The sequence below is a fragment of the Nelumbo lutea genome, chromosome 3 (assembly GCF_056320005.1).
Source record: "Nelumbo lutea isolate HS-2025 chromosome 3, American lotus-T2T, whole genome shotgun sequence".
Taxonomy (NCBI): domain Eukaryota; kingdom Viridiplantae; phylum Streptophyta; class Magnoliopsida; order Proteales; family Nelumbonaceae; genus Nelumbo; species Nelumbo lutea.
The window spans coordinates 62,527,061-62,554,505 of NC_142686.1; the positions used below are offsets into that span (position 1 = coordinate 62,527,061).

Consider the following 27,445-nt stretch of genomic DNA (forward strand, 5'->3'; position numbering starts at 1 on the left):
GCACATAGTTTTGAAATAGAAATCAAAATTCTTCTTAAATTTTGTACATAAAGACAATCTTTCAGTACAATTTTTCATTCTCTAAAAATTAACTCCACGGTTCCTATTGTCGCGCTTGCAACAGTTGTAATAGTCCCCAAGTAGAGTGTAACTTCTCCTTCACTCAGCCTTCTGCTTACTTTGAACCCCTGCAGTAGGTTACACGCATGAGTTGAAGCCCCAGAGTCAATACACCAGGACGCAGAAGCTACCAATAAATTGGTTTCTATAACACAAGTTTCGAAATTACCTTTCTTGGATTCCAGGTAGGCAGGACAATTCCTTTTCTAGTGGTCGGTCTTCTTGCAGAATGGCAGGCATCCGATGCTCTGTCTTTCTTCTGTCTCTTGGGTTTGGCATCCTTCTTCTGGGGCTTTCTCTTTGCCTTCCTTTTTTTGCCCGATTTGCCAGTTTCAACAAGCATGGCAATGGGTTCATCCTTTTTAATCAATTCTTCAGCTCTTTGCAACATATTGTTGAGCTTTTGCAAGCTGACATTCAGCTTGTTCATGTTGTAGTTCATGATGAATGGATTAAAGGATGAGCCCATTGCAAGAGCTCGGCAATATGTTGCAAAGAGCGGAAGAATTGATTAAAAAGGATGAGCCCATTGCCATGCTTGTTGAAACTGGTAAATCAGGCAAGAAAATGAAAGCAAAGAGAAAGCCCCAGTAGAAGGCTACCAAACCCAAGAAGTAGAAGAAAGACAAAGCATCGGATGTCTGTCACTTCTGCAAGAAGACCGACCCACTGGCTGTGAACATTCTAAACTAATACAAGTCTCATTAAGTGTCTAGTTTAAGGGTATTACACAGAAACATACCAAGGGAACATGAATCAAATATGCATTTTTATTCATTTACAATAAACTCATAAAGTACATCATTTTGGTGGAAGCCAAGGGCATACAAAACTGTCTAACACAAATCTCAAGGAACAATCGATTAGATAGTGGCAAATCTCAAAATCAGAACTTTAAAAACTTAGTTGAGGCAAACGGTAGAAATTAGGAAGGAAAAATCAATTGTAGGAGCCAAAAATATAAGAAAACTTAAAAAGGAAGCAAAAAACATGCAAAAGAAATCACTAGAATACACAAACAGCCTTGCGCAATTGAACCCAAATAGAATAAATATAGAGTACGGGATTAAATTAATGTAGACACAAGAATCTTTATTTGATAAGGATTAGTACTAAGCAAGACAGTTGTTTAAGGAAAAGAAATCCCAACTCAAAAAGGATTATACAATCAACTAGTCAAACCCAAAAAAAGGAGGGAGAACTCGTATGACTTATAGGAATATGATTTTGCAATTCAAAACATCCCATTTATGCTGAGAAAATGATTAAAAACCATATCCGCAATCTAACTCCTCCTTTTTTTTTCGAATTGGATGTTCTTTTCTCTCTCTTTTTTTTCGAATTTGATGTTCTTTTCTCTCTCTCTCTCTCTCTCTCTCTCTCTCTCTCTCTCTCTCTCTCTCTTTCCTTTGTCAAACTAAACACATAAAATAGAATTGACTCTATTCAAAAACACAAAGAAGCTGAATGAAAGAATTAAAAGAAACTATGCAAGGACAACAAAAGAAACGCGCAAAGATAAAAGAAAAACACAAACAAGGATAAGCAAAGGATAAGTAAACTATTTCTAGAACCAAGGCTCTGATACCAAATGATAATAACCCACTAGATGACCTGTTCTAGGAACTCTTGAATCATTTTTTTATGCACACCCAGAAGCTAGAAAACAAGTTATAGTTGATCATATTAGAACCTTAAGAAAACTAAGTCCTTAAAGAATCCAATCTTGAAGACGCCACAAAAGTTGATCACTCCCTTGATAAGTCAAGATATTGTATTCTACCAAGAATACAAGAAGGCGAAGCTAAGCTTGCTGAAAATACCTCTATATTATTGATGATCTCGTTTTACATAGTTGTGGCCTTTATATAGGCATGTAAACATCATTATCTTATAAGGAAACTCCTAACTAAAGGAGATCCCTTTAATTTAGGAAAACAAATTTTTCTTAAAATAGGAATCCTTCTAAAAGACTACAATTAATGACAACTAAGCATAGAAAAGTCAAAATAAACAAAACAAGATAAAACAAGCCCAACAAGACAAAAATTAGCCCATCAGTATATCTTAGCATGTGAACTGGGCATTTTCTTATCATGTCCATGTGCCAAGCCCATCAATACACTTTAGCATGCGGATTGGGCCTTTTCTTATCATATCCATGTGCCTTGGTCTTATGTCATGGATTCCAAACTTTGTTCTTCAATATCTAAGCCTTGCACATCATCTTGCACATAAAGATAGGTGATTATCCTTGGTGAAGCTTTGGAAACTTCTAGAACAACCTCTTTGTCATGCACTTCCATGATTAAGCCTTGTGAAGCCTCTTTCATCCTCTTTGTCCTTGCCCTAGTCATTAGACCACCGATTCCTTGCAAAGGATCTTGAGAATATTTGGGAATATTAGCTTGAGCCATTTGGCCAACACCTTGATCTCCATTAGTTCAGCATTAAGTTTGTAAGTTATTATTTTTTTGTCGATCCCGGGCATCTCTACCGCGGACAAAGTAAAAACATCTAAATTTTTAAGTAAAAAGCTTACTAGTTGAGTTCAAAGTAGCTCACTAGTCGAGGCACTAATCTGAAGAGTTATGTTTGGTTCGGCATCAGAGACCGGTAGTGGACCATTTCTTCTTTCGGGGAAACTCTCTCTTCGGTGTACTCCACTGGTTGCTCGAGTTTGATGTCTTCCGCTAGCTTTTCTTTTCCTTTCAGAGTGGCCACGTAATATTTACAAGATTCGAGCTGCTCACCTCGCATGACCCCCACGCCGTAGTCAGTTGGAAACTTCATCGCAAAGTAGTAAGTGGACACTATCGCATGTAAAACGTGTGTGATAGGCCGACCTACTATAACATTGTAGGGGGCGGAGACATAACCACCAAGAATGTGTGATCAAATCGTATAATGTTCGGCCACGTGCCTGCCTCCACGATTACTTTGACTCGACCAAGTGGCCTGACCTCTTTGCCGTTAAGCCCTATCAGGGGTGTATCTGCCGACTTCAAATCGCTCTACTGTAACTACAATTTGTCGAAAGCCTCCTTGAAGAGTATGTCTGATGAGCTGTCTGTGTCCACTAGAATGCATTTCACCTCGAAGTTTTTGATCCTTAGCTTCACTACTAAAGCATCATCATGCGGATATTGGATCTCGCGCGCATCGTTCTCAATAAAGTAGGTAGGTTCTTCGAGTCGAGGTCGCTTTGGCAGGTTTTTGCCTTCATTCTTCAATTTTTGGACCGAAGTCCTTCCAGCTGCTATTATACATCTCGCGATGATGGACCCACCGATGATCATATTCATCACTCTACGAACTGACCTCTCTTCTGGTAGCTGTCGAGGTGGCTATTCATTTTGCCTACTAATTTCGAGGACATTACTCCTCTAGTCCTCCTAACGATCCCCCTATCGGTTTGCTTACCCTCTCTCCTCTCACATGATGTAATTCTTCAGGTACCCACGACGAATAAGCTCTTTGATCTCGTCGCGAAAATTGCTGCAATTCGGGTTTCTTGTTGCCAGGTCTCGCCTTAGCCTGGGTAGCCATCTAACAAAGGAGGAGTCCTTAATGGCCATTAAGATCTCTCCCCACTTAGCATTCAGAGGTGTGTAGTTCATTCTCTCTACTAGTTAATTCCTAGAACGCTGACCTGACTTGTGGCCGCGCGATGGGACCTGCTTCTTGACTTGCTTCTTCCTTTGTTAGGGGACTTACTCTTCTTCCTTTTCTGCCCGTTGTTGCTCATCCCTTCATTCTCCCTTTTCCTCTTTTTAGCCGATGGATTATCAGTCTTCTGGTTAATCTCCTCCTCGGTACCGATGAAATGGTCTACCAATTTAAGAAATTTGGTGATATCTTTTGGTTTGTTGGCTACCACATGCCACTTGAACTCTCTGTGGGTGATTCCCTTCTTTGCTGCTATGAGACGCACTACTGGATCGAGATCCGGTATCTGCAGGCAGGTGTCATTGAAGTGCTTGATGTAGCTTTTGATTGACTCTCCTTCCCTCTGAACCACGTTTAGGGGGCTCTCTTGTGACTTCGGGCATTTCTTACTAGTAATGAAATGCGCGGTGAAAAGCTTGGAAAATTGTGCCCAGCTCTTGATGGAGCCCGGTGCAAGGTTCCTATACCAGGTCTGAACTACTCCCCTGAATGTGGTGGAGAAGGCCACACACATGAAGGCTCCGTCAACCCCGACTAGGTGCATCTGAGATTGAAAGAATCTACGTGATCATTGAGATCGAATGACCCATCATACTTGTCCAGTGATGGAACCCTGAAGTTTTTCAGCATTGGGGTTGCTAAGAGCTCGAGAGGCAGAGGAGATGACCGATTAAGCAAGGGAGGTGCAGTCTTTGTTGCTACCGAGCTCACTTCTTCTTTTTCCTTAACTCGTTTTGCTTGTTGGCTTGGTTTCACTAGCGGGCTGTTTCTGGCTAAGGAGTGATGAGCCTTGCGGCATCGCCATTGTTGCTTTTTCACTGGCTCAACATTGGTGCTACTGACCTCGATCTGGTCTGGTATCTCGGCATTGGTGCTACTGACCTCGATCTGGTCTGGTATCTCAGCATTGTCATGAGCATTGTCGTGAGGTGGGTCTTGGTTCCTTCTCACCGAGTTCTCTTGATTGTGGAGTTCACACCAACGGGTTGGACCTGTAAAGCTGGCTATCCTCAGGCCTATTTCTAAGGTTTCCTTGTGATACTAGGGTAGTATGTTGACCGCCCCTCCTCCCACGAGGTAAAGTCTGACCCCTAGGAGGGACTGGCAACTATGAGGTCCCCTCACCCTGAAGAGGGGATCGACAGATGTTCTGGCTGGTTTCGGGCTGGTTTTGGTTCTGGCCTTGGCGTAATATTGGGTGTCGGGGTGGAATCAGCTGCTGGTTCGACTGTAGTGGTGGGAATTGTTGCTGATACTGCTGGTACAGGTAGTACTGCTGATATTGTTGAAACTGTTGGACCTGTTGCATCTGGATCTGTATTGTTCGCACGCATTAAACAAGATCATGAAATTGGGAGTGCTCGACTCCGAGGGGGACCACGGATGGCTCAAAGAAAGTCGCGCCCACTAGGGGGAGCAGGATGCTCACCTGCGTGGTGCCCTGTGGTACAAACAGTGACGAAACCCCTGAAATTGTAAGGGGAATAGTAAGCTGGCCAATACATACCATGGGGCCTTGGGGGAAGGTTGATCGCTGATTTTCTCCTGGTGGTATTCAAATTGATGCTTTTCCCAGTGTTGCTGGAAGAATCCAATGAGGTTGGTGCAAAAACTGAAACTATAACTAGGATTAGGATGACCTTTTGAACGTATTCCCACAGACAGCGCCAATTGATGATGCACGATCTGGAAGCTCCTAGATGGAGAATTGTCTGGACGTACTTGCATGGTGAGCTAGATCAATTTGCAAAACAGTGCTCAAAGGGACCGAGGTGGAAGACCTGGTGAGATCACTCTGATGCTTAAGTTAGTATTCTATGTGTTTGTGAGCTAGTATGGATGCTAGAGACCTTGAATGTGAATAATTGCGTGTACCTGGACCTGGAGGGGTTGATGCCCTTATATAGCTGAGCTATCATGGGTCTAGCGAAACCGTTTCGGGATCTTCCACCTAAGTGGACAAGATCCGTTTCTGTTTTAGTCGGGGGGTAATGTACTAGTCAATGAAGTTTATCGACATCGCCCGATCCAGGCGCGGAGAGGATAAGACCTGTCATTACACAATCTGATCCCGTGACGTTCAGAATCCGCTGGGAAACTTCTGGAATCGATTATGTGTCACCTTGGTTCTTAGGCCCCGAACTAGCTTAGGCGCCGAGGTGCCTTTATGCCGAGGTGACTCTATGCCGAGGCGACTTTATGCTGATGTGGCTTTATGCCAAGGTGGCTTTATGCCGAGGTGGCTGAACATCCAAACTCTGGAAACTGCTAATTAGACTCCCCTTGCTGAGTTGTCATTCTACGGGCATATCACGTCCACGTGACCTTTACTTACTAGGTCGTTTCAAATTACTCCTCATCAGGTCCAATCCAAACCCAGTCCATTGATACCCCTACTCTTATCTTCTACCAATGGTCCAGATATTTGTTCAACACAATCCAATCCAATACAAATCCATTACAGATGGATCAAATCCAATTCAATCCACATGCTATTAACTATTAATAGTAAAAAGAAAAGATAGAGAAGATCCACTCTAAGTGAATTTTCTAGATGAGTATGTGATTTTATTATATGGTGTGTTGGGTCACTAGGTTGAGCCAGTGATCTAACCATTTTATCAATATAGTATCATGTCCACTTTTCTTTTAATACTAGTAAATGTACACATGCACGTGGTAACTTCAATAATAGTTCAATAAAATGCTAATTTCAATATGTTTATTTAAAATCATTATAAAAAGATATTTAAGTAATCAAAGCGTAGTGTGCTTGTGGATTTAAATTATGTATTTACATTTCCATTGTTAATAAAAATATCCGTTATTTAAGAAGTCTTTGTTTAAAATGATAAATGTATGATATTAGATGCTTGTATAATTTTTGACAATTTTGTGTATTTTCTATAATTTTTTATCAATTTCTAGAGTTTTTATTACATAATTTTGACATCATTTGTTGACCATTTGACTTGAAAGAAAAAATTATATCATTTTTGGGCAGCCTTAAATTTTCTCTCATTTTCATAATTTATTTATAAATATAATTATTGCTTATCACTTTAATATGATAAATTTATAATATTTGAGATATGCTGATTTTTTTCTATAAGTTTCTTATTTTCTACTTTTTATTTCTATATATTAGTAGTTATTATTTAATTATGACACCATTGGTTTACCCATTTTGTCCAAATAATTGAATCATTAAGGATGCATGTTGTAGGAGTGCAAAATGGATCCGTGTATATATATATATATATATATATATATATATATATATATATATATGTATGTATGTATGTATGTATATTGCAATTTGATTTTTATATTATTTATGTTGTTTTATATAAAAACATGTATATATAATAAAAATGGTTGAAACAAATGTTTGTGCTTTTTCTTTTGTTTTTGTTCGCATAAACTATTTTATCTGTTTTTTCTTCCTGTTAATAATTTGTTAAATCTTACAAACCTATGGGTAATCAAATCGGATAGAATCAAATTTGGATACTCGACATCCTTAGAAATTTTGAATTCGAATTGATCTTTGTGAGATCCATCACATCATCAGGTCAGATTGGATCGGATATAGGATTAACATTATTAGGGTATACCCCCCCCCAAAAAAAAAAATCTGAATCCAATTTGATTCATTTGCACCCATAGAAAGTTGGGTGGGTTGGGCCTTATTTAAGCTCAACCCAAGCCCAATCCTAAGAATTGGGTCCAACACTCAAGCCTAAGCCTAATCTATCCAATCCAAGCCTAACAACATTGGAATTTGATGCACTTGGGTTGGGCTCGGGTTGGGGACTGAGCTTAGGTTGCTAAATCAGCCCAAACTATAATTTGGCATAAACGTATGTGTTTATGTATGCATATATGCAAATATGTCTCTATATGTATATAGATGGGCTGGGCTCAAGTTACCTAAGGACTAGGTCCAAGCTTAGCTTCTCTTAAATCACAATCTATGCTAATCCAGGAGTGAGTTGGGTTCACCTAAATAGACCCCTATGGATTGTTGATCACTACTTGGATAGAAAATAGTTTTCTTTAGAGATAATTTAACTTTCTATTCTATTTCCATCATTGATAAAAATAAATTTATTTATCACACTTTTAAAGGATTCAGAATACAAGAAATTAATTAAAACTTCATTACAGAGCACATAGTTAGATAACCAATCAGCAGCCACATTGCCTTCCCTGTAAGTATGCTGGTACTCCACCTTTCCTTTGACTCTCTCGGCCAAGACACTACACTCCTCGATAATCCGTTGCACCCTCCAAGGGGGAAATCTTCTTCAATAAGTTGTTGATGACAACCTTGGAATCTCCTCCGATGATGAAGTATCTATTGAAAATTTTAGAGCCACATTATGAGCTTCCCATGCAGCCCAGGTTTTAGCAACATTTACTATAGTAAACCCAATTTTACTAGCTTTGAGGTCCAAAATGCGACCCATAAAATCCCTGGCCACACAAGCAATAGTGCTATCACCATTGCTGCAAGAGGCATCAAAATTAATTTGATTTCATCCAAATCAGGACTTAACCATCTGACGGGTAATGTTTCCCTTTGCTTGAGAGAATGACTATCAGAGTCGACAGTATTTTGAATGATCACAAGAGGGGGCATCCCCTTATTATTAAAGACTTTATCATTTTGACTTTTCCAAATCTGCCATAATAGCAAAGTGATTTTTTCTTTTCTATAAGGGTCAAGGGAAACCCCACAACCACTAGTAAGAAGCCACTCCACCAATCAGTAATTGTTCCCACATTGTTGCTGGGAAGATCTAGAGCATCTCGCATAGCAAACCACACTTGTTGCCCCATCAATATCTAGGCCTCTAGAGATTAGCATTTTCTTAGAAAGGACTCTTTTGTTGAGGAGAAGGTACGGGGGGGGGGGGGGGTTCAAGCTCCAAATTTTATTAACTCCAATCATATCTTCTCTAGGGATTCGATGCATCTGGCCAACTTCATAGGCCAATTTCAAGGAGAAAAAAAAACCCTCTGATTGGGCCTCCAAATGATTTTGTCTTCTTGCTCCAAGGATGAAATAATTATAGTTTTGATTTTATTCGAAGTATGATTAGGGATGAGGTTCTTTATTAGGTTTTCATTCCAAATATTTATGTTATTAACAATGACATCAATAACTCCAATTAAGATCCAAGTCAAGAATAGTATCTCTATTCACACTACTGAGAAGGGGCTCCTCATCAGCCCCTTTATCAAACCAGAATCTTGTAGAGTTTCCATTACCAATCATTGTTCCCACTCCTCTCCTTAGCAAATCTTTAGAGGACATGATACCTTTCCATGCCTAAGAATGACTTCGTTTTGGGCTTATTTCTCAAAAGTTTTCTTTTATATTCTCGGTCACAACCTAAACCCAAAGATTTTCTTTTTTCATTTAGGACATTCCATCCTAAATTTTCCAAACAGGCTTCATTGGCCCACTCAAGATTCCTTAGTTCAAGATCACCCCAATGTTTTGAAGTGCACACCTTAGTCCAATTTATTAAGTGCATAACCCCCCTATCCTTCTTGTTTGACCAAAGAAAATTTCTTTGATTTTTATCCATCTCTTCAATGGTACTTTTGGGAATTTTGAAGGCCCTCATAATATATTGGGGGATCATATTTGAAGTTGATTTAATTAGAGTGGCTTTACCTGCAAGGGAGAGGAAATTTTTTTCCACCCTGCAAGCTTTCTTTTAATTCTTTTAGTAAGAAAATTGAAAGTATTTTTACAATATCTATTAACAAAGACAGGGGCTCCAAGGTATAATTCGCTCCTATTTCCAATTGGAATTTTAAGGATCTTTGCCATCAATTTTTGAGGCTTGAGGTGGATATATATTTTTAAAGAAGATAAGACTAGACTTTGTAAATTTGGACCCTAACTCAAAGCTTTGGCAAAATTCTCAATAATATTTTTTAATTGTCAAACAAGCTTGAACATTTGTTTTAGAAAAAATCAAATAGTCATAAGCAAATTGTAGAATTAGGATACAAGTGCCATTTCTTGAAGCCCTAAGCCCAATCGGACTATTGACATTTATAGTCATTCTCCATAGATTGAGGGATAGAGCTTCAACACATAGGACAAAAATGTAAGGTGAGAGGGGGCCACCTTTTCTAATACCCCTTGATGGGAAAATCTCTCCAGCTGGGGTCCCATTAATCAGAATTTGGTACGAGACAGTCCTAATGCATTCCATCACCCAACCCACCCATTTGTGATGAAAACCAAGCGTAATCAAGATATTCTCAATATAGTTCCAATCCAATCTATCTAGGCCTTTTACATATCAATTTTGGATGCCATGAAACCAGAACTACCTTTCTTTTTCTTCATAGTGTGAGTCATTTTATGAGCAATACGCACATTGTCAGTAATTTGTCTACTAGGAACAAAAGCACTATGGTATGGGGATATGATATTTCCTAGATATGGCTTAATTCTATTCACCAATATTTTTTATATTTTATAAATCACATTACACAAGTTAATGTGCCTAAAATTATTGGTCGTTTCAAAGTTGTCAACTTTAGGAATTAGAGTAATGAAAATTTTGTTCAAGATCCTATCCATCCGCCCTAAGTTAAAAAATACTTTAACAACACTACAAACAGATTTTCCAATGATATACCAGATTTTCTTCAAGAACATAACATTTAACCCATCGGGGCCCTAGGGCTTTAAGGTCTTTCATAGAGAAAAGAGTTGCTTTAATCTCCTCATCTAAAACATCTCTAATAATATCATCATTTTGGGTACTTGAGATATTCAGCCGAATAACTTCAAGGAATTCACTAATGCCTATTGATTCCTCAGCTTTCTATCTAGCCTCGAAGATATTACTCAAAAGGCTAACAATACTTTGATAATCATTTAACCACTCACCGTTCTCATCTTTCATTCTAGAGATCTTATTCTTGTTTCTCCTTATAGTTATTGAAGTGTGAAAAAAAGGAATTATTCTTATCACCCATCTTGATCCAATCAATTCTAGATTTTTGGGCCCAATATATTTTTTTCCATGCTAAAATGGAATTTAAACGCTTTTGAAGGGCCATTCCTAAGTTCACCAAGGATATATTACTTGGCTCTTCTAACATTCTAGCTTGAACTTCCCCAAGTCTCCTAAAAATACTTTCTTTTAGGTTAAAAATATTTCTAAATTTGTTCTTTTTCCATACTTTTAACTTCCTGGCAAGAAAATTTTGTTTCTTAATAAATTGATTGGATTTTGGTCCTCCAAAATCCACGCTCCAAGCATTTTGGATACCCCCTTCAAGACTCGGGTCAAGGCACCACATGGCCTCAAAACGGAATGGCCTAGGGCCCACATTGCTATTAATTTTTGTTTGGAGAAGAAGGGGGAGTGGTCGGAGGCCAAAAATGGCAAATTTAAGAGAGAAGCATCCAAGCATCCAGAAACTCATTTTTCCACAAACTATTAGAAAAAAAAAAAGAACAATCAATTCTTTCTTTGACGTTACGACTTTTCCAAGTGAAGTTTAATCCTTCCATATTCATTTTAATCAGATTGCAGTAATTGATAAGCTCATTGAATCCATTAGTCTAGCTGGGGTGACTTCCCTATATGCCCTTTAATCTTTACTATACCTTAGAGTGTTAAAGTCACCAAGGACACACCAAGGGGGGTTTATATTATCTGAAATATTTTTTATCTAATCCCATACAGTTTTTTGTTCAACTTTATTTGGAGGAGCATACACAAAAAATACAAAACCAATGTTTGTTAGAACTCAAATCATTGATAAGTTTATGAATGATTCTATCATTTGTGAAAATAATATTTAAATTGCAGTTTTTTTGTTCCAAAGGACCCATAAACCACCAAAGAAGCCAATAGGTTCAACAACAACACATTCATCAAAAGGAAGAGATTTAATAACTTTTTTGTTCGATCAGCACCAATCCTAGTTTCCATCAAAAAATAAATCAATTTTGTGAGACATAGCTAATTCATAAACCTATTGTCTCAATTGGGGTCTTCCAGCCCCTCTAACATTCCATGTCAATATCTCTATCTTCTTCATACCCATATTGTCATTAACAGTCATTCCATCTTATTCCCCACAATCATTGAGTTTTGCATCCATTAGAGCCTCGTTGTGGTTGGAGATTAAACCTTCATCTTACAACTCCTACCTTCCCAATCATCATCCAAACCATCCTCAGCCTCCAACCTATCCTCATTGAGGTCCTCTTCTTCTTCCAGTTTGTTTTCATTTCTCATACTCTCGAAGGAATAATTTTTATCATGATTTTTCTAGGCCACCATCTCATTTTTATTATTCTCAATGGAAACACCCTTACGAATCCAAACATGTTTTGGATTCAGAGGGAGGACTGGCTCAATAGCCATATGGTTAGGATTAATGAACTTGGACCGAGTAGCTCTTTTAACTTTGTCTTATCTCTGATTTTTAGCTAGGAACTAATCCTGCATCTTGTTGTTAATGTTTCTATTCGTACCTATTGGCACCTTCTTGTAATTGGTTATCACTTGCCTCCTTGCAGCGCCATTGCGTTTGTAATGGACCACAATCCATTCTTCTTTCTCTTTATTTTTCTAGAGCTCAGAACAAACATTTTGTGTTCTTGGCCACCTGACGTTAGAGGTATGGAGTTTGAATGGACGGGAAAGATCAATATGAACACAAACACGTGGGAATTTTGCGTGATGGAACTCCTCAATATTAGAATCCAATTTGACAACTTCAAGGTCATCTCTCAACCAACAATCGAGCGGAAGACCCAGTATGGGGAGCCATAAGTCAGCTACCTCAAGCTTCACTAGGAGAGGGTCGAAGCCACTTCTCCATTTGAAAATAACAAAGTATTTTCTGTTGATGAACCACGGGCCATCTTTTAAGATCTATTCGTAGTCATCTGTAGAGGAGAAGGAAAGTGAGAAGAAACCATTTCCAATTGAATGGATATTAATTTTACCTCCTAAACCCCAACTCATAACTCTCTCTGTTATCATTCTCATAGGCTCGGGGTCCCTTAGAATCTTGGCCAGGAGACACCTATCCCACCGATCATCTACCTTCTTCCTCTGCTATTTTATCTCGACCAAATTCACCGGTCTGGTAACTTTTGAATCCCTCTCTATATTGACCCCCATAACCGTAACCTCATTGAGATGATTATCTGAATTCTCAACTTGTAGAGCTTCATTGAGGGATCTTCTAGCTTTACTAGATTCACCCGTTCAAAGGAGCCTCTGAGCTTCTCTCAATCCTGCAAGTGTTATCAAAAAAAATCTCAGAGATGCTTAATTCCTTAATGAGGTGGTTGTGCATGTCTCTTCAATACTTCGGAGCGTACTCATTTATAGACTTGGCAGAGAATTGTTTTTCATTAATAACATTACTACTGGTGAAGCTCAAGGCCATAGGTGAATAGGTTCTGAGTAGGGCCTCCTTGTAGCTAGACTCAGAGGGATTAACAAAAATACCATTAGTGCTCATGTCTCCCGAACCGTCTTCTGTATCAAGACCGGGGGATTCCTCCATGCACGTATTCATCGTAGGAAATCAAGAAGTTTCCCCTACCACTCGGGAACAAGTTCTCTCTGTCATATTTGTCACCACATAATCATAGATTATGATCACAAGCTTGAAACACTACTTTTTAAATCTAAAAAATTCCGGTAATCTTGGGGTACAAAAATGTCACCCATTATCGTCTCCATCTCGTTCTTCTAGGACATCGCCCCTTTAATCTTATTTCCATGCAAAGCATTATTAATCTTAAGCCCATGTGAGCACGTGCGATCCATTGGGAGGTGTTCCAGTCCTACACTTTCATATGAAACGTCTCTCTGCATGTGGCCATTAATGCCCGTTTCAAGAAATTCATCATTTCTTCTTATTAGATCTTCTATCATTTTAATCCTTGTGTTAAGTCTTTCACACCATGGTGATGATCCATGGTTGTTCTTAATCTGGTACTAGAGCATTACTTGACCATTCTTTAATCTCAAGAAATTACAAGTTTGAGCTAAGAAACCCACTGTTGCAATTCTCACCATATTCCATGGAAGAAACATCGCTAGGAGGACAATCCTTCACATTGGCCTTGTCACCATTCCCACAGATGGTGTCCCTTGAAGCCTAGGAGTTTTTATTTTTTTGCAAAGGGAGGGTTTCCTAGTCTTATTGCACTTATTAACTACATTGTTCAGTCTGGGTTCAAACGTTGCTTCTGCGGTTCCATATCAATTTCCATACAATTTTTCCTTAAGAATCTTTTGACTATTTCTGGGTAGCTATTCTTTGCTCTATGGAATTTGCACTCATTCAGTCTACAATGTCTTTTTTCCATCATCTTGATTCCGCTGCACTTAGTATCCCGGATGAAAAAAGGGATTCACCATTCTTTTTAATGGATTTCTCCCCAGACTCCTTATAGTGATCCTTAATGTATTTTTGGATATGCAATCTATGTTTCCTTTAACTCCCATGAAACAACCTGCATAAGAAAAAGGTGATAAATACTCGACAAGAAACCAGAAAGAAAGTTGTGGGAGATTAGGCAGCAAGAAGGGAAGGAAGAAAAATTAATACAAAAGAAATCTTTAAACAAAATCTAGCTAAAACTTGCAACGGAAAAACTACTAAGACCCCGAGAAAACACCAAAAGAAACCGAAACAGGTTAGAGCTACTTCCCTTATTCCTCCATTAACGACAACACTTCAGTGGTTTCTCATGAGCCTAAAATACATAAATAAATAAATTTTGTATTTCATTTCAATCATTAATAAATAATTCTTCTTTTTTATCATACTTAATATGATAAATATATAATATTAGAGATGTGCTAAAAAATTTCACTACTTTGTATATTTATTTTTAAAATTTTATTATTTGACTATGACACTAGGGGAAGACATGATATTGGAACATCATCAAAAGTGGTAGCAGGGAGATCCAGTGTCATGTCTTTTCAATATCATATATTTTTCCTTCCTACTTTTAAAAGTAAGATGGGAGGTGAAAGAGTTAGTAAATGAAAACTTTGTTTTTGAAATTTAAAAAATAAATTAATAAAAAAGTCCACTTCTCTTGATTTTCATTAGGCTATGTTTGATTTGAAGGAAACTTTTCCCTACTTTTTCCTTCAAACCAAAGACAATCTTAGAGAACCATCCGATTAATACCAAACCTTGTCCACTTGTCACAAATGGATTCAATGGGCTTCGAAAAATACCTTATGAAGTCCAGTTGCATTGGATTGGACTGCTTTTTAATAGCCCTTTTATTTCAATCAATAGTTAAAAAGGGATGCCATGTTTCAGTAAAATTTCTCAAAAGAAATGCTATAATGATACATAACTTATTAGATTTAGATTTGGTTAATTTAATCATTATTTCTTGACATGTATTTATAATTAACTTTTTTATTTGTAAACTTTTGTTCCCTTTGAATGAAAGAAAAATCTACATTTACAATGATATGTGAAGGTGAGGATACGTTTATTTCTTATTGAATGAATTTTAATGGAAGGATGAGGTGGAGTGCATGATTTTTGAACAATTACTATTACAATATCAAATGTCTTAAACTCTTAATTACGGTGCTCTGTCAAAATACACATTTGTAAGGTTGTGTTTATTTACGGTGTAAATGTGAATCGACGTAAAACTCCACTTTCAGTTTGCATTTCCCCGTATTTGTTTTTAGTGTAAATACAGATCGGTGTAAAACTCCACTCTAGTCCATATTTTCATGCATTTGTTTTCAGTGTAAGGTTTACATTAGTTGTCTTTTCCATTGATAATCAATGTAAATAGTACATCAATTTGATCAATGTACTTTTACATTGATTATCACATATAAAAAAGTTCAATGGTTCACTAAAATTTTAAATCCATCGGCACTGAACTCCATTGATGAAGTTTACACCGAAAACAAATGCAACCTAAAGGGATAATTTATGTCCAATGAAAATTCTAGAAACAACTATATAAAACTCTTAATTATGGTGCTTTGTCAAAGTATACATTTGTCCCAAGAAATTCAGTGATTAAAGGGGATGATTTATTTCTTGAAATTTCCAGAAAACAATTGTCTTAAACTCTTAATTATGGTGCTTTGTCAAAATACACATTCGTTCCAAGAAATTCAGTGATTAGAGGGGTAATTTATGTCATGAAAATTCTAGAAAACAACTTTCTTAAACTCTTAATTATGGTGCTTTGTGAAAGTACACATTGGTCTCAAGAAATTCAGTGATTAAAGGGGTAATTTGTGTCCTGAAAATTCAAGAAAACAACTGTCTAAAACTCTTAATTATGGTCCAATGAAAATTCCAAAAAATCAGAACCTATTCATACTTTTATAAGTAGTATAGATATGCTTATACCTAGGGTTGAGCATTCAGTTTATTTAGTTAAAAAGCAAGCCTAATAAACTGTAATTTTAAAGGGAAAATCAAACCCAAACTAAAATTTGTGGCTCAGTTTTTTATTATTTTGATTAAAATCAAATTTCATTTATATATGTATATATATACTATTTATAAAAGTGTATTAGGTTTCTGGAATTTTTTTCACTAAAATACCCTTCCTTTTGAATTTAGTTTGTCTCCATTGAGAGGGCTGAAATGTAATTAAAATAATACTATTAAGTACATTCAATTACCTCTAATTAAGGCTCACATTTAAGGCATTAAATAAATCTTATTCTCTCTCTCTCTCATTAGGTTTCTGGAATTTTTTCACTAAAATACCCTTCCTTTTGAATTTAGTCTGTCTCCATTGAGAGGGCTGTAAATGTAATTAAAATAATACTATTAAGTACATTCAATTACCTCTAATTAAGGCTCACATTTAAGGCATTAAATAAATCTTATTCTCTCTCTCTCTCATTAGGTTTCTGGAATTTTTTCACTAAAATACCCTTCCTTTTGAATTTAGTCTGTCTCCATTGAGAGGGCTGTAAATGTAATTAAAATAATACTATTAAGTACATTCAATTACCTCTAATTAAGTCTCACATTTAAGGCATTAAATAAATCTTATTCTCTCTCTCTCATTGAATCCAACATTTATACTTTTGTTTCTCATCATTAAATTCCACTAATAAATTCATATACAATAATTATTAATACAATGAAATTTTATATTTTAAAATAAACCTAGAAATGAAACCATACTTTCCATGTGGGTAGTGGGTAAGTAATTCAACCATTTGGGTCAAATGGATAACTTCATGATGCTATAAATAAATAATACAAATTTAGACACATAAAAAATATAAAAAAAATATAGAAAATAAATAAATTTTGAAAAAGATGGGCACATTTCTATCATCAAAGTGTGAATGAAGTATTAGGTTTCTAGAATATTTTTCACTAAAATACCCCTCATTTAGATTTTTTTTCTATACTACTTATAAAGTGTGAATGAGGTATAAGGTTTTTCGATTTTTTTACTAAAATGCCCCTCCTCTTGAATTTAGTCTGTCTTCATTGAGAGGGCTGAAAATGTAATTAAATTAATACTATTAAGTACATTCAATTACCTCTAATTAAATCTCACATTCATGGCATTAAATAAATCTTATTCTCTCTCTTTCTCATTGAATCCAACATTTATACCTTTGTTTCTCATCATTAAATTCCACTAATAAATTCATATACAATAATTATTAATACAATGAAATTTTATATTTTAAAATAAACCTAGAAATTAAACCATATTTTCCATGGAGGTGGTGGGTAAGTAGTTCAACCATTTGGGTCAAATGGATAACTCCATGATGTTATAAATAAATAATACAAATTTAGATATATAAAAAATACAAAAAAAATATAGAAAATAAAGAAATTTTAAAAAATGGACACATTTCTATCATCATATACTTGTCATATTAAAAAGTTAAATATGACTAAATAGACATAATTTTATTAATTATGGACTTTGGAATGTACAACTTAAAACTGATGGAAAATGAAATCATTTCCTCTCTAGAGGGTAGGTTAGTGGTTTAACCTTTTAGGATAAATGGGTTAACCTATGATGTACAATTAAAAAATAAAAATTTTAAAATAGAATAATACAAAAATATGAAACAATTTTGGGCACATCTATAATATTATATATTAATCATATAAACAAAAATAAGTGTGATAAATAATAATTATTTTATTAATAATATAAATGAAATGCAAAATTTAAAACTAGTCAAAAAATGAAACCATTTTCATATCTAGATGGTAGGTCAACGATCTAACCTTCCAAGTCAAATGGGTCAATTTATGATGCCATAGCTAAGTAATAAATACTAAAAATATATATAGTAACTCAAAAAAAAGTATAAGCTTTGTATAAAGCATTTTGATACATTTCTAATGTTACATATTCATCATTTTAAACAAAAACAAATGTAAAAATAAGAATTACTTTTATTAATGATGAAAATGGAATACATGATTTAAAATCAACCAAAAAAAGCAAAATGGTTTTTCAATTCAGGTGGTGGGTTAGTAGGTCAACTGTCCATGTCAGATGGATCAACACACGATGTTATAATTAAATAATAAAATACATAAAGTTCTAGAAAATGTAAAAATTTGTAGATAAATTTAGGCACATTCTATAATATTATATATTTATCATAGAAAAAAGTGTGATAAATGAGAATTATTTTAATTAATGATAGAAATGGGATAAAAATTAGGAGAAAAAAAGAGCATTAATGTACACATGACCCCACTAGCCTTGTCAAATGGTTTAATAATTTAATAAGCTAGGTCACCATAGGCAAGTGGTTTGGTGGCAAATACACTTATTATCCTAAATTCTATGGTGGATTAGTCACTCTAATAAGTTGATTTGACCACAATATTAAAAACCAATATACAAACAATATATTGGAATTGCATTTCCGCTTGGTAAATAAATAACTTTTATTATGTTATTTGTTATAAATTAAATAATAAAAATAAAAATATAGAATGTTTTATACATTTTATAGAAAATTTTGGAGATGCATTAATATTATATGTTCTTTGTTTTAAACAAAAATATGTTTTAAAAAATGAGAATTAACTTTAGTCACTTTCTAACTGTGGGGGCACCAAATGTAATTTGAACCACTGCATTTTTCCTCATTTATTCCCTATCATTTAGGGTATTAACTCCCACACTTTCATGCTTTTAAAATTAACCAAAAAATGGAACCATTCTTCCATCTTGGTGGAAAGTAAGCAAGTCAACCATTCAGGTCAAATGGATTGATCCATGATGTCATAATTAAATAAAAAAGCTTTAAAATAGAAATAAATAAAAAATGTAAAAATATCAGGCACATCTCTAATGTTTTAGGGAAATTGTCTAAAACTCACAATGAGTTTTCAGCATTTCTCTTAAACTCACCACAACTTTTCAAAATCTCTAAAACTCACCATGCCACTAAATTGACATTTAACAGACTAATGGGTGTTAACATATTACCATTTTAACCTTCATAGAAAAATATAAAATATATACAAAATAAATTAACAGGTGTTAATATATTACCATTTTAATATTTAGACATGAAAAAAGGAAAAAGATCAAAAAATATTTTCAAATATAAAATACATAAAAACATAGAAATTACAAAAATATAAAAAATTATAGAAATTACAAAAATATAAAAAATTATAGAAATTGCAAACAAAATAAAAAATTATTTTCAAATTATAGAAACTATAGAAATTGAAAAACAAAATCAGAAAATACAAATTGTAGAAAAAACACAAAATTTACAAATAAATAATAAAAAATACAGGAAAATTTATAGATTGTAGAAAATAGAAAATGTAAAAAAAAAACAGAAATTATAAAAAACATTGGAAATTATAACAAAACACTAAAAATGCAAAAAAAAAAAACAAGAAAATTGAAAACTAAAAAGAGACCATTTTTCCTCTAACTCACCATTCAAGGGTAATTTGGTCATAAAAATTGTTATTTATGCTGACATGGACACCTCTGTTAAGAAGCATTAACGATGCAATAATGGAAGGTGAGTTTTGGAAAATAAAACCTTACTAACATGGTGAGTTTTAGACATTTTGAAAAGTTGTGGTGAGTTTAAGGGAAATGTTGAAAACTCATGGTGAATTTTAGATAATTTCCCAATGTTTTATATTAAGCATATAAAAGAAAATAAGTGTGATAAATAATAATAATTCTTATTAATGTTGGAATGAAATATAAATTTAAAACCAATCCAAAAAAATTATTTTTGTGGCAATAGGTCATCAATTCAACCTTTTGAGTCAAAGTGTCAACCATTGATATCATAATTAGGTAAAAACTGAAAAAAGATTAAAAAAAAAATACAAAAAAGCATTCTGTAATAATACAAAAATTTTGTAAAAAAATCATTTAGACACTCATCTAATATTGTATATGAATCATATTAAAGAAAAATAAGTGTGATACATAACAAATGTTTTGTTGATGTTGGAAATAAAATATAAATTTTAAAACTGACCCAAAAGTGAATCATTTTCCTTGTGGTAAGTGAATGGTTCAACCTTTTGGATTATATGTATTAACCTTTAATCTTCTAATTAAATAATAAAAAATAAAAATAGACAAATATATAAAAATTATGAAAAATATATAAAGCTCTATAGAAAACATTTGGACACATCTCAAATATTTTATACTAATCATATTAAAAATCAAACACGATAACAAGAATTATTTTCAACTTTTTATTGATAATGGATATAAATACAAAATTTAAAGTTAACCCAAAAGTGAAATTGTTTTCCTATTTGGCATGATAGATCAATAATTCAACCTTTTAAGTCAAATAATGTCAACCCATTAAGTCATAATTAAATAATAAATTAAAAAAGATGAAAACACAATATATACGTATGTATGTATGTATGTATGTATGTATATGTATGTATGCATTGTATGTATTATGTAGAAAACATTTTGGCACTCTAATCTTTGATATTAATTAACCACATTAACAAAAAAAAAAGTCTCACAAAGAATAATTATTTTTATTGATGATAGAAATAAAATACAAATTTAAACCAATATAAAAATGGAATTATTTTCCTATTTGGTAGTGAGTTTAAATGTACCAATCCTTGATGTCATAATTAAATAATAATAAAAATTAAAAGAAAATAAAACCACACAAAAGTAAAAAAATACAAAAATTTTATAAAAAACATTTGAGCACATTTATAATATTGTATATTCATCATATTAAACAAAAATCAACGTGACAAAATAAGAATAATTTTTATACATATAGAAATATAAAAAATACAGAAAATTTACTATCACCATCATCACGTACAAAGTATATATATATATATATATATATATATAGAAGTTCAGTTAACTCTGTTTTTTCGATTAACTAAGCTTCCAGTTTTCGGTTAACTCAGTTTAACTGAATAATGCTTTTTAATCCCATCCCTACTTATCATGCTCTTTTATCTCGTTCATCTTTGGATTAGTAACAACCAGAAATTAGTGAATGCATCTAACTGCTTCACTCCAGTCTACCACTCTCAAGATAACTGGGACCAACATTGGGAAATGGCGTTTGTTCTGATTGGTTCACTCACTCAAGTATTTAGGAGATTGCAGAGAAGCAGATCCTGTTTTTTTAATCCTCCCTCCATGGCTGTCAACCGCTTGGTACTCATGAGGGCATACAAAATCAAGCAGCTGGAGAGCATGACCGGCCTCAATAATGAGCCTAAGCAGTTCATCCAGTTCATCTGCAATTTCCATTCCATGGAGATCCTAACGTGATGTTTTTCTTTCTGCTCACTACGTTTATTCTTGGAAAGGACTGGTCCTAACTGGAGCTTGTCGGATAAACAAACAACACGAACTCTGACCGACCAACAAAAGAGCTTTATTCTGTTTTATTTTTGATAAATAACAGAAGCTTGATTTCATTTCATGAAAAGTGAGAAGAGCTTCCTAATACCCACCTGATGCTTGTGCCAGCCAGTGCTTAACCTGATCGTACTAGCATAACTAACCTTGCCCATCACAGGACCCTTAAATCACAAGAGGACAAAACATAATTTTGGTGTTTTATCCCATATACAGGAGGCTATGGAGTATATTCTTTTCATGTTATTTATGATTAAAGGGCTCCTTGATGAACATGCCCATCACATTAGCATTTGTGTACCCACTATAGCAGATATCATTTGCATGGAAAAAACTGGAAAGCAAGAACTGGAAATATAACATAGATTATGCCATAGAATAATTTCTAATTCAATATATTTTTAGAAAATGGAATACCAAAAAGGAAGATGGACTGTAGCCCCTAGTTGTTACATAAAAGAACATGTTGCATTTTTTTTTTTTTTGATAAATAAAAGAACATGTTGCATTGCTAGATATAAAATGCTTTTTCCCACATTAGCTAGAAATGATATGATACCCTGGCTCCAAATCCTCCTTTACAGAGAAAAAAAAAAAAAAAGAAAAGAAAAGAAAAGCTTGCCTCTTGTTTGACAAGCCCAGCAATGCAACACAAATGGACTCAAGCTGGTAAGTGGAGTTTCTCGTTCTTCTTCCAGCTGCAAAGCATAAATTAAAAAGTCAATCCATATTTCTGTGCAAGCATTACTACATATCTTTAAATAATACATTGGTGAATAAGATAGGACCAATTTACCTTTGGAAGTAATAATAGAAGAAATCTGCATATAGTAATGTCTGAATAAGCCCAGATATCCAAGCTGCAAAACCAAAATAGCCATTATGTATGAATCCAAGAAAACAAAAAATAAATTAATAAATTGACATCGCTGTGGCTAGTATCATATGAACTTGTTGACTTCTATATGTTGAGTATTCCCTGAATATCAGTGCCAAAGAAATGGCATTGTTCAGACACCATCCAATTATACCTTCCCTTTGGATGGAAAATTAGTAGCAAATTCATCCATCAACTTCAAGTAGACATGAAGTAAGTCAGAGAACAGTGTAATTTTTTTGTTTAAGGTTGTTAACAGGACTGTTAGGTCTTAATGATGACAACAAATTACAAATTGAAAAAAAAAAAAAAAAAAAAAACACCAAGCACCTATTGAAGGTAAAATCAAGGATATGATACCATTATTCAGCTTCATGCAAACATACAGACAGAACAATGCATATTTGTACAGTATCTATCTGTACTTGAGGCTCAGTTTGGAAGGAGTACAAATACAAGTATGTATAGTGCAAAACCTTGTATTTTATATGTATTTGCACTGTACACATTTTTATTTGTACTCTTTCCAAACTGAGCCTAAGTACATGAACTATATATAACAAATACAGAGAGAGAAAGAAAGAGAGAGAGAGAGAGAAAATCCTACTTATCCGGTGTACATAGTGTGGCTCAGTAAAGTAACGATAAACCCAATTGACTATATACAATGCCCGGTATGCACTGCATCAAGAAACACAGAAATTACTAAAAAGGTGCAGTCAGTCGCATAGTAGCTTTTGGATTTAAAAATGTGGTACATGAAAGAGCAAGCAAACAAGGTGTTGGATACAGGTCTACACTATAGGGGTATGACCCATTGAACATTAATTTATTTCTGACCACATCATTTCTTGCTAAATGAGAAATTTGGAAACCAAGTTTTTGCTCCTCTAAGCATCTAAGGGGACAGCTATAGCTTGGCAGATAGCTTAGCCAAGCAAGGGGTACATAGAACGCATATGTTTTGGGCTCAAATGTAGTACTGATTTGGAACAGCTTCTATAGCTGGTTCTTTTCACAACTTCTTTTTGTAATCATGTTTCTCTCATAATTAATGAAATTTTTTTCTGTGTTGCTGATAAAAAAAAGGGACAGCAACCTTTTTCCATTGATACAAGCCAACTAACCACTATTTGATGGTCCCCTTCAACCATCAGTTGAGTCCAACTTGAAGAATAAGATAATTTTAGTCCTTGAAGGAGGGCAAGGAATTCTGCCCTGAAATTGACAGCATTCTTTTGGAATGAATGTGCAATTCATGACATAACCAAGCATAAACCTGTGATATAATGAAATATGTGAAGTGAAGACAAACTAATCAGATTATCTTTTGACAAATTTGTTTGGCTCTTAATGTATTAGTAGAAGAAGATGCAGCAGATGAGCATGTAGTCATCACAAATTATGTTGGCCATATGTCTTGATAGGCATACAGCATTCACCAATCAAGGGCGAGCGTAGCATATTTACCCAACCAACCCTTTTTAAGAGAATGTAGTCATCTACTAATTAGATTTTGCGGTACTCAGTGAAATTGGTAAAACAACTTGAGAAAATTTGGAGATAGTAGTTTACCCAAGAAGAAAAACATATTGCCCTGTCAGGTTGTCAATATTCCTAGTTCTCTGCAATAATACCAGCTGAGGAAGTATGGCAACAGCCTCCAGATATAATGAAAAAGTCCATATTACCTGGATCCATGTTGAAAAGTAAAAAAGAGGGGTCATCAGTTAAAACAAACATATAATACAAATTTCACAAGTATCAAGATGCACTATTGTCTTAAAACTAAGGAAAATGATAAGTATACATTACTATTAAGGTCACTGAAAACACAAGTATCCCCTAAAGCAAAGGCATGCAGTTACCTCCTTAATGGTGAACTTCTCATGAATAAATAGGGCTAAAAGTAGGCATGGCAGTATGAGAAAAAAGTGGCGAAAAGTGTCTTGCTCTCTATCATATGATCTACGAACAATTTTGTGTCGCCTCATGTACCAGACAATTAAAAACGAGCTCCCGAGGAAGATTAATTTCATGATGGTATTATATAGTGAGATAAAATCAGTAAAAATATCCAAGTACCGAGCAGAAAAAACAATAGCATAGAGTTCTTGAGTCTTCAAAGAAATGCCTGCATATGATTTGAGAAACCATTAGATAGACATCTATTATGTGGTGTGAGAACTGTTAAGTACAGTCATACAATGACCTGAGGATACATTTTTTTACTAAAACAACATGAAGATAATGTATGAATAGAAGAAGCCTTTCAATTGGAAATCAATGTTTTCTGAATCAGCTTCCATGCTTTTTCTAATAGTAAATCAAAAAAATTATTGAGGAAAAAGGAAGAACAAAAGGCAATAAAGAAGGTAATTAGGAGACACATTTGAGAAAACAAAATGACTTGCACATAATAAAAAGCATAAAAACAAGCACCTTAAACATCTTTGACAAAGAAGACAAAAAGTCTGATATACATGACAACTGAGCCACAACTTGAAAGTCTGGGTGCACCATTAACCAATTCAATATCACTGATCCCTTTGCTCACTAGGCTAGCCATTAGAAAGGAACCACATTTTTCCCCCTTCAACATTTAAAATATCTTTTCTACCAATAACAGATCAACAATCTTTCTTTGGTTGTAATAATATGGATAAAATCAGAACCTCAGAGGTACAATAAACTCCCTAATCAGGGTCACTAAACTCCATTTCCTGTGTTTGTGTGAATTAAGGCTGTGTTTGGTTTGAAGGAAAAAGTAGGGAAAGGAAGGGAAAGATGGGATAACCTATACAAGATTTGTAAAGGTTTCCCTACTTTTTCCTTCAAACCAAACATAGCCTAAAAGTGGGATGGAAAGAGAATTGGGTTGAATTACCACATGGAATTAAAACAGCCAAGGTCTATTCATAACTTCGAATCTTAAATGACACAAGGAATGTGCCAATGCTATTTAACTTTCCCTATCTGACAAGGAATTTGATAAAAAGTCAGAGTTTGAGAAATGGGAAGTCAAATCCATAGCTTCTTCTAGATCTGTATTGGCCTTCTAGTGGCTCTCATGATGAACTAGTATCAAACTTTCACAAATGAAAAATCCTGTGAAACCAACTGAAATCCATTGGCCTAAAAATATTGCCCAATGAGCCCAAGCCTAATAAATTGTTGAGTTGATTCAAAGGTCCACAACATTGAGCCTATTTCAGCATCCCAAGAAGCTGGTGATCAACTCATGTGGACCCTGTACAATATTCAAAAGATTCAATCTCAATCAAATCTTAAGAACCTCATAGTAGTCAAGTCTTTTCCAGATTTTATTGGATTTTCAAGATATTCTGAATATTTAGAGGATCTAGAAGATTCACTTTCTAGCAAGTATTTGATATTTCTTCTTTTGGTTTCATTGTTAAGGCAAATAAACATTTTGCAGGTGCAAAAGGTCTCAAGAGAGACATTTGCATCCTCTACATAAACCAATGAAAACACTGTTTTGAGCATTAATTGAATGAACGAGCGAAGAGTTTTTTCTAGAGAAAATGAGATTGATTTTATTAGGCTCTTCTTTATCCTTGCTTGTCTTAAATTTGTTCTGGTCTTACCTTTATTTCCATTGCATAGAACTCTGTTTATTTTCGCTTTATTCTCTCACCCACCCCACCCTTTTCTCTTTATTTCTTATGCTTCTAGGCTGTAAAAATCCTCTTATAACATTAGAGATTATTTAAACAGTTTAAACCTCTAACCAACATTTTATATCTCTTAACCTCCCTGGTTCTGTTCTTACTTGTTTTCTTGATTATTTAAACAGTTTAACGTTAAACTCTCTTCAGTTCTGTCCAGATTATTTCAATGGGTAAACCTTAGCCAAATCACAAACAAGTTGAGGACTTTTTTGCCTTGTTCCAGGTTGATCAAGCCCATTACAGTAACCTCAATTAGCTGTTTGTATCACTCACTCTAACCCAGACTATCGGACACCACCAAGGTCGCTGCCCTTGGAGCAGTAGTATGAAAGGTTCCAAATTCTTACACAACCCCGCATAATTATTACAAATGTGCTTCTATAAATTTATATTACGCAGATCCGAGGCAAAGAAAAATAAAAGAAGAGAAAAGAATAATAGAATGCCAATGTTTCCAACACCCTAGTACCTCGCAAAAAAAACAAAAAAAAAAAAAAAAATTCAGCCAAAGCCAAAAATCCCATCTTGTTTCAGGGGATGCGAAGCCATTAATCAATAAAACATTCAAAATGGCAATGAAATCAAGCAAATTCATGAAAGGAAAAAGAGAGCACCAGCGCAGGATTTAATGGTGTGGATCTTGAGGAGTAGGACGAGAACGCTGGCGAGATGGGTCATGTCCCCCGCTAATCTGAATATATTCATCTTTGCTGGAGCGGAAGGAGAACAGATCGATCAGAAATGTCCTCAGATCTCCGATCGATCTGATTCAGAGACTCGAAATCTATTAGCGGCTTCTCTTCCCTTCCGTTTTCTCTCTTTCTTATTCTCCCTTATTTCGTTAAGAAGCAAACGGGAGAGGCAGAGTGAACGGGACTAAAAGGAGGCCGAGGTCAGCGGTCTTTCTGCCGATGTCCGACCAGATAACAGTCATAAGAGAGAGAAAGAGAGAGAGAGAGAGAGAGAGAGAGAAAGAGAGAGAAAGAGAGAGAGATTGACGCATATCCGTTGGGCGTTGACTATTTGATTCGCGTTGTGAGCAACCATGGACAACAACGAGGCGTTAACCGTTAATGGTTTACGCTTTGCACCAATCAACACGTGGGAGGTGTTTCAAGTTTCAACCTTCTCGTGGATTAGGACAACGCG

General features: G+C 34.8%; 1 protein-coding gene and 1 non-coding gene across 8 annotated transcripts; both read right to left on the reverse strand.

The window, feature by feature from the left end:
• LOC148865293 (ER lumen protein-retaining receptor-like) lies at positions 1–27,439 on the reverse strand. Of its 7 annotated transcripts, none has more exons than XM_088976091.1 (7): positions 26,911–27,388; positions 24,473–24,738; positions 24,180–24,295; positions 23,212–23,285; positions 22,524–22,587; positions 22,350–22,425; positions 1–188 (listed from the first exon to the last, which is right to left on the reverse strand). In XM_088976091.1, exons 1-6 carry the CDS (start codon positions 26,999–27,001, stop codon positions 22,389–22,391), a joined length of 648 nt encoding a protein of 215 aa, XP_088832217.1. In that variant the 5' UTR covers positions 27,002–27,388; the 3' UTR covers positions 1–188; positions 22,350–22,388. The 7 variants fall into 7 exon arrangements, with proteins under 7 accessions (XP_088832217.1, XP_088832218.1, XP_088832215.1 ...); XM_088976089.1 differs by lacking the exon at positions 1–188 and adding an exon at positions 7,885–8,149; XM_088976090.1 differs by lacking the exon at positions 1–188 and adding an exon at positions 13,766–14,320.
• On the reverse strand, positions 23,974–24,090 carry LOC148865294 (U11 spliceosomal RNA). The gene has a single exon (XR_016111747.1). It is a non-coding gene; the product is annotated as a U11 spliceosomal RNA (small nuclear RNA).
• Positions 27,440–27,445: the final 6 nt, after the last annotated feature.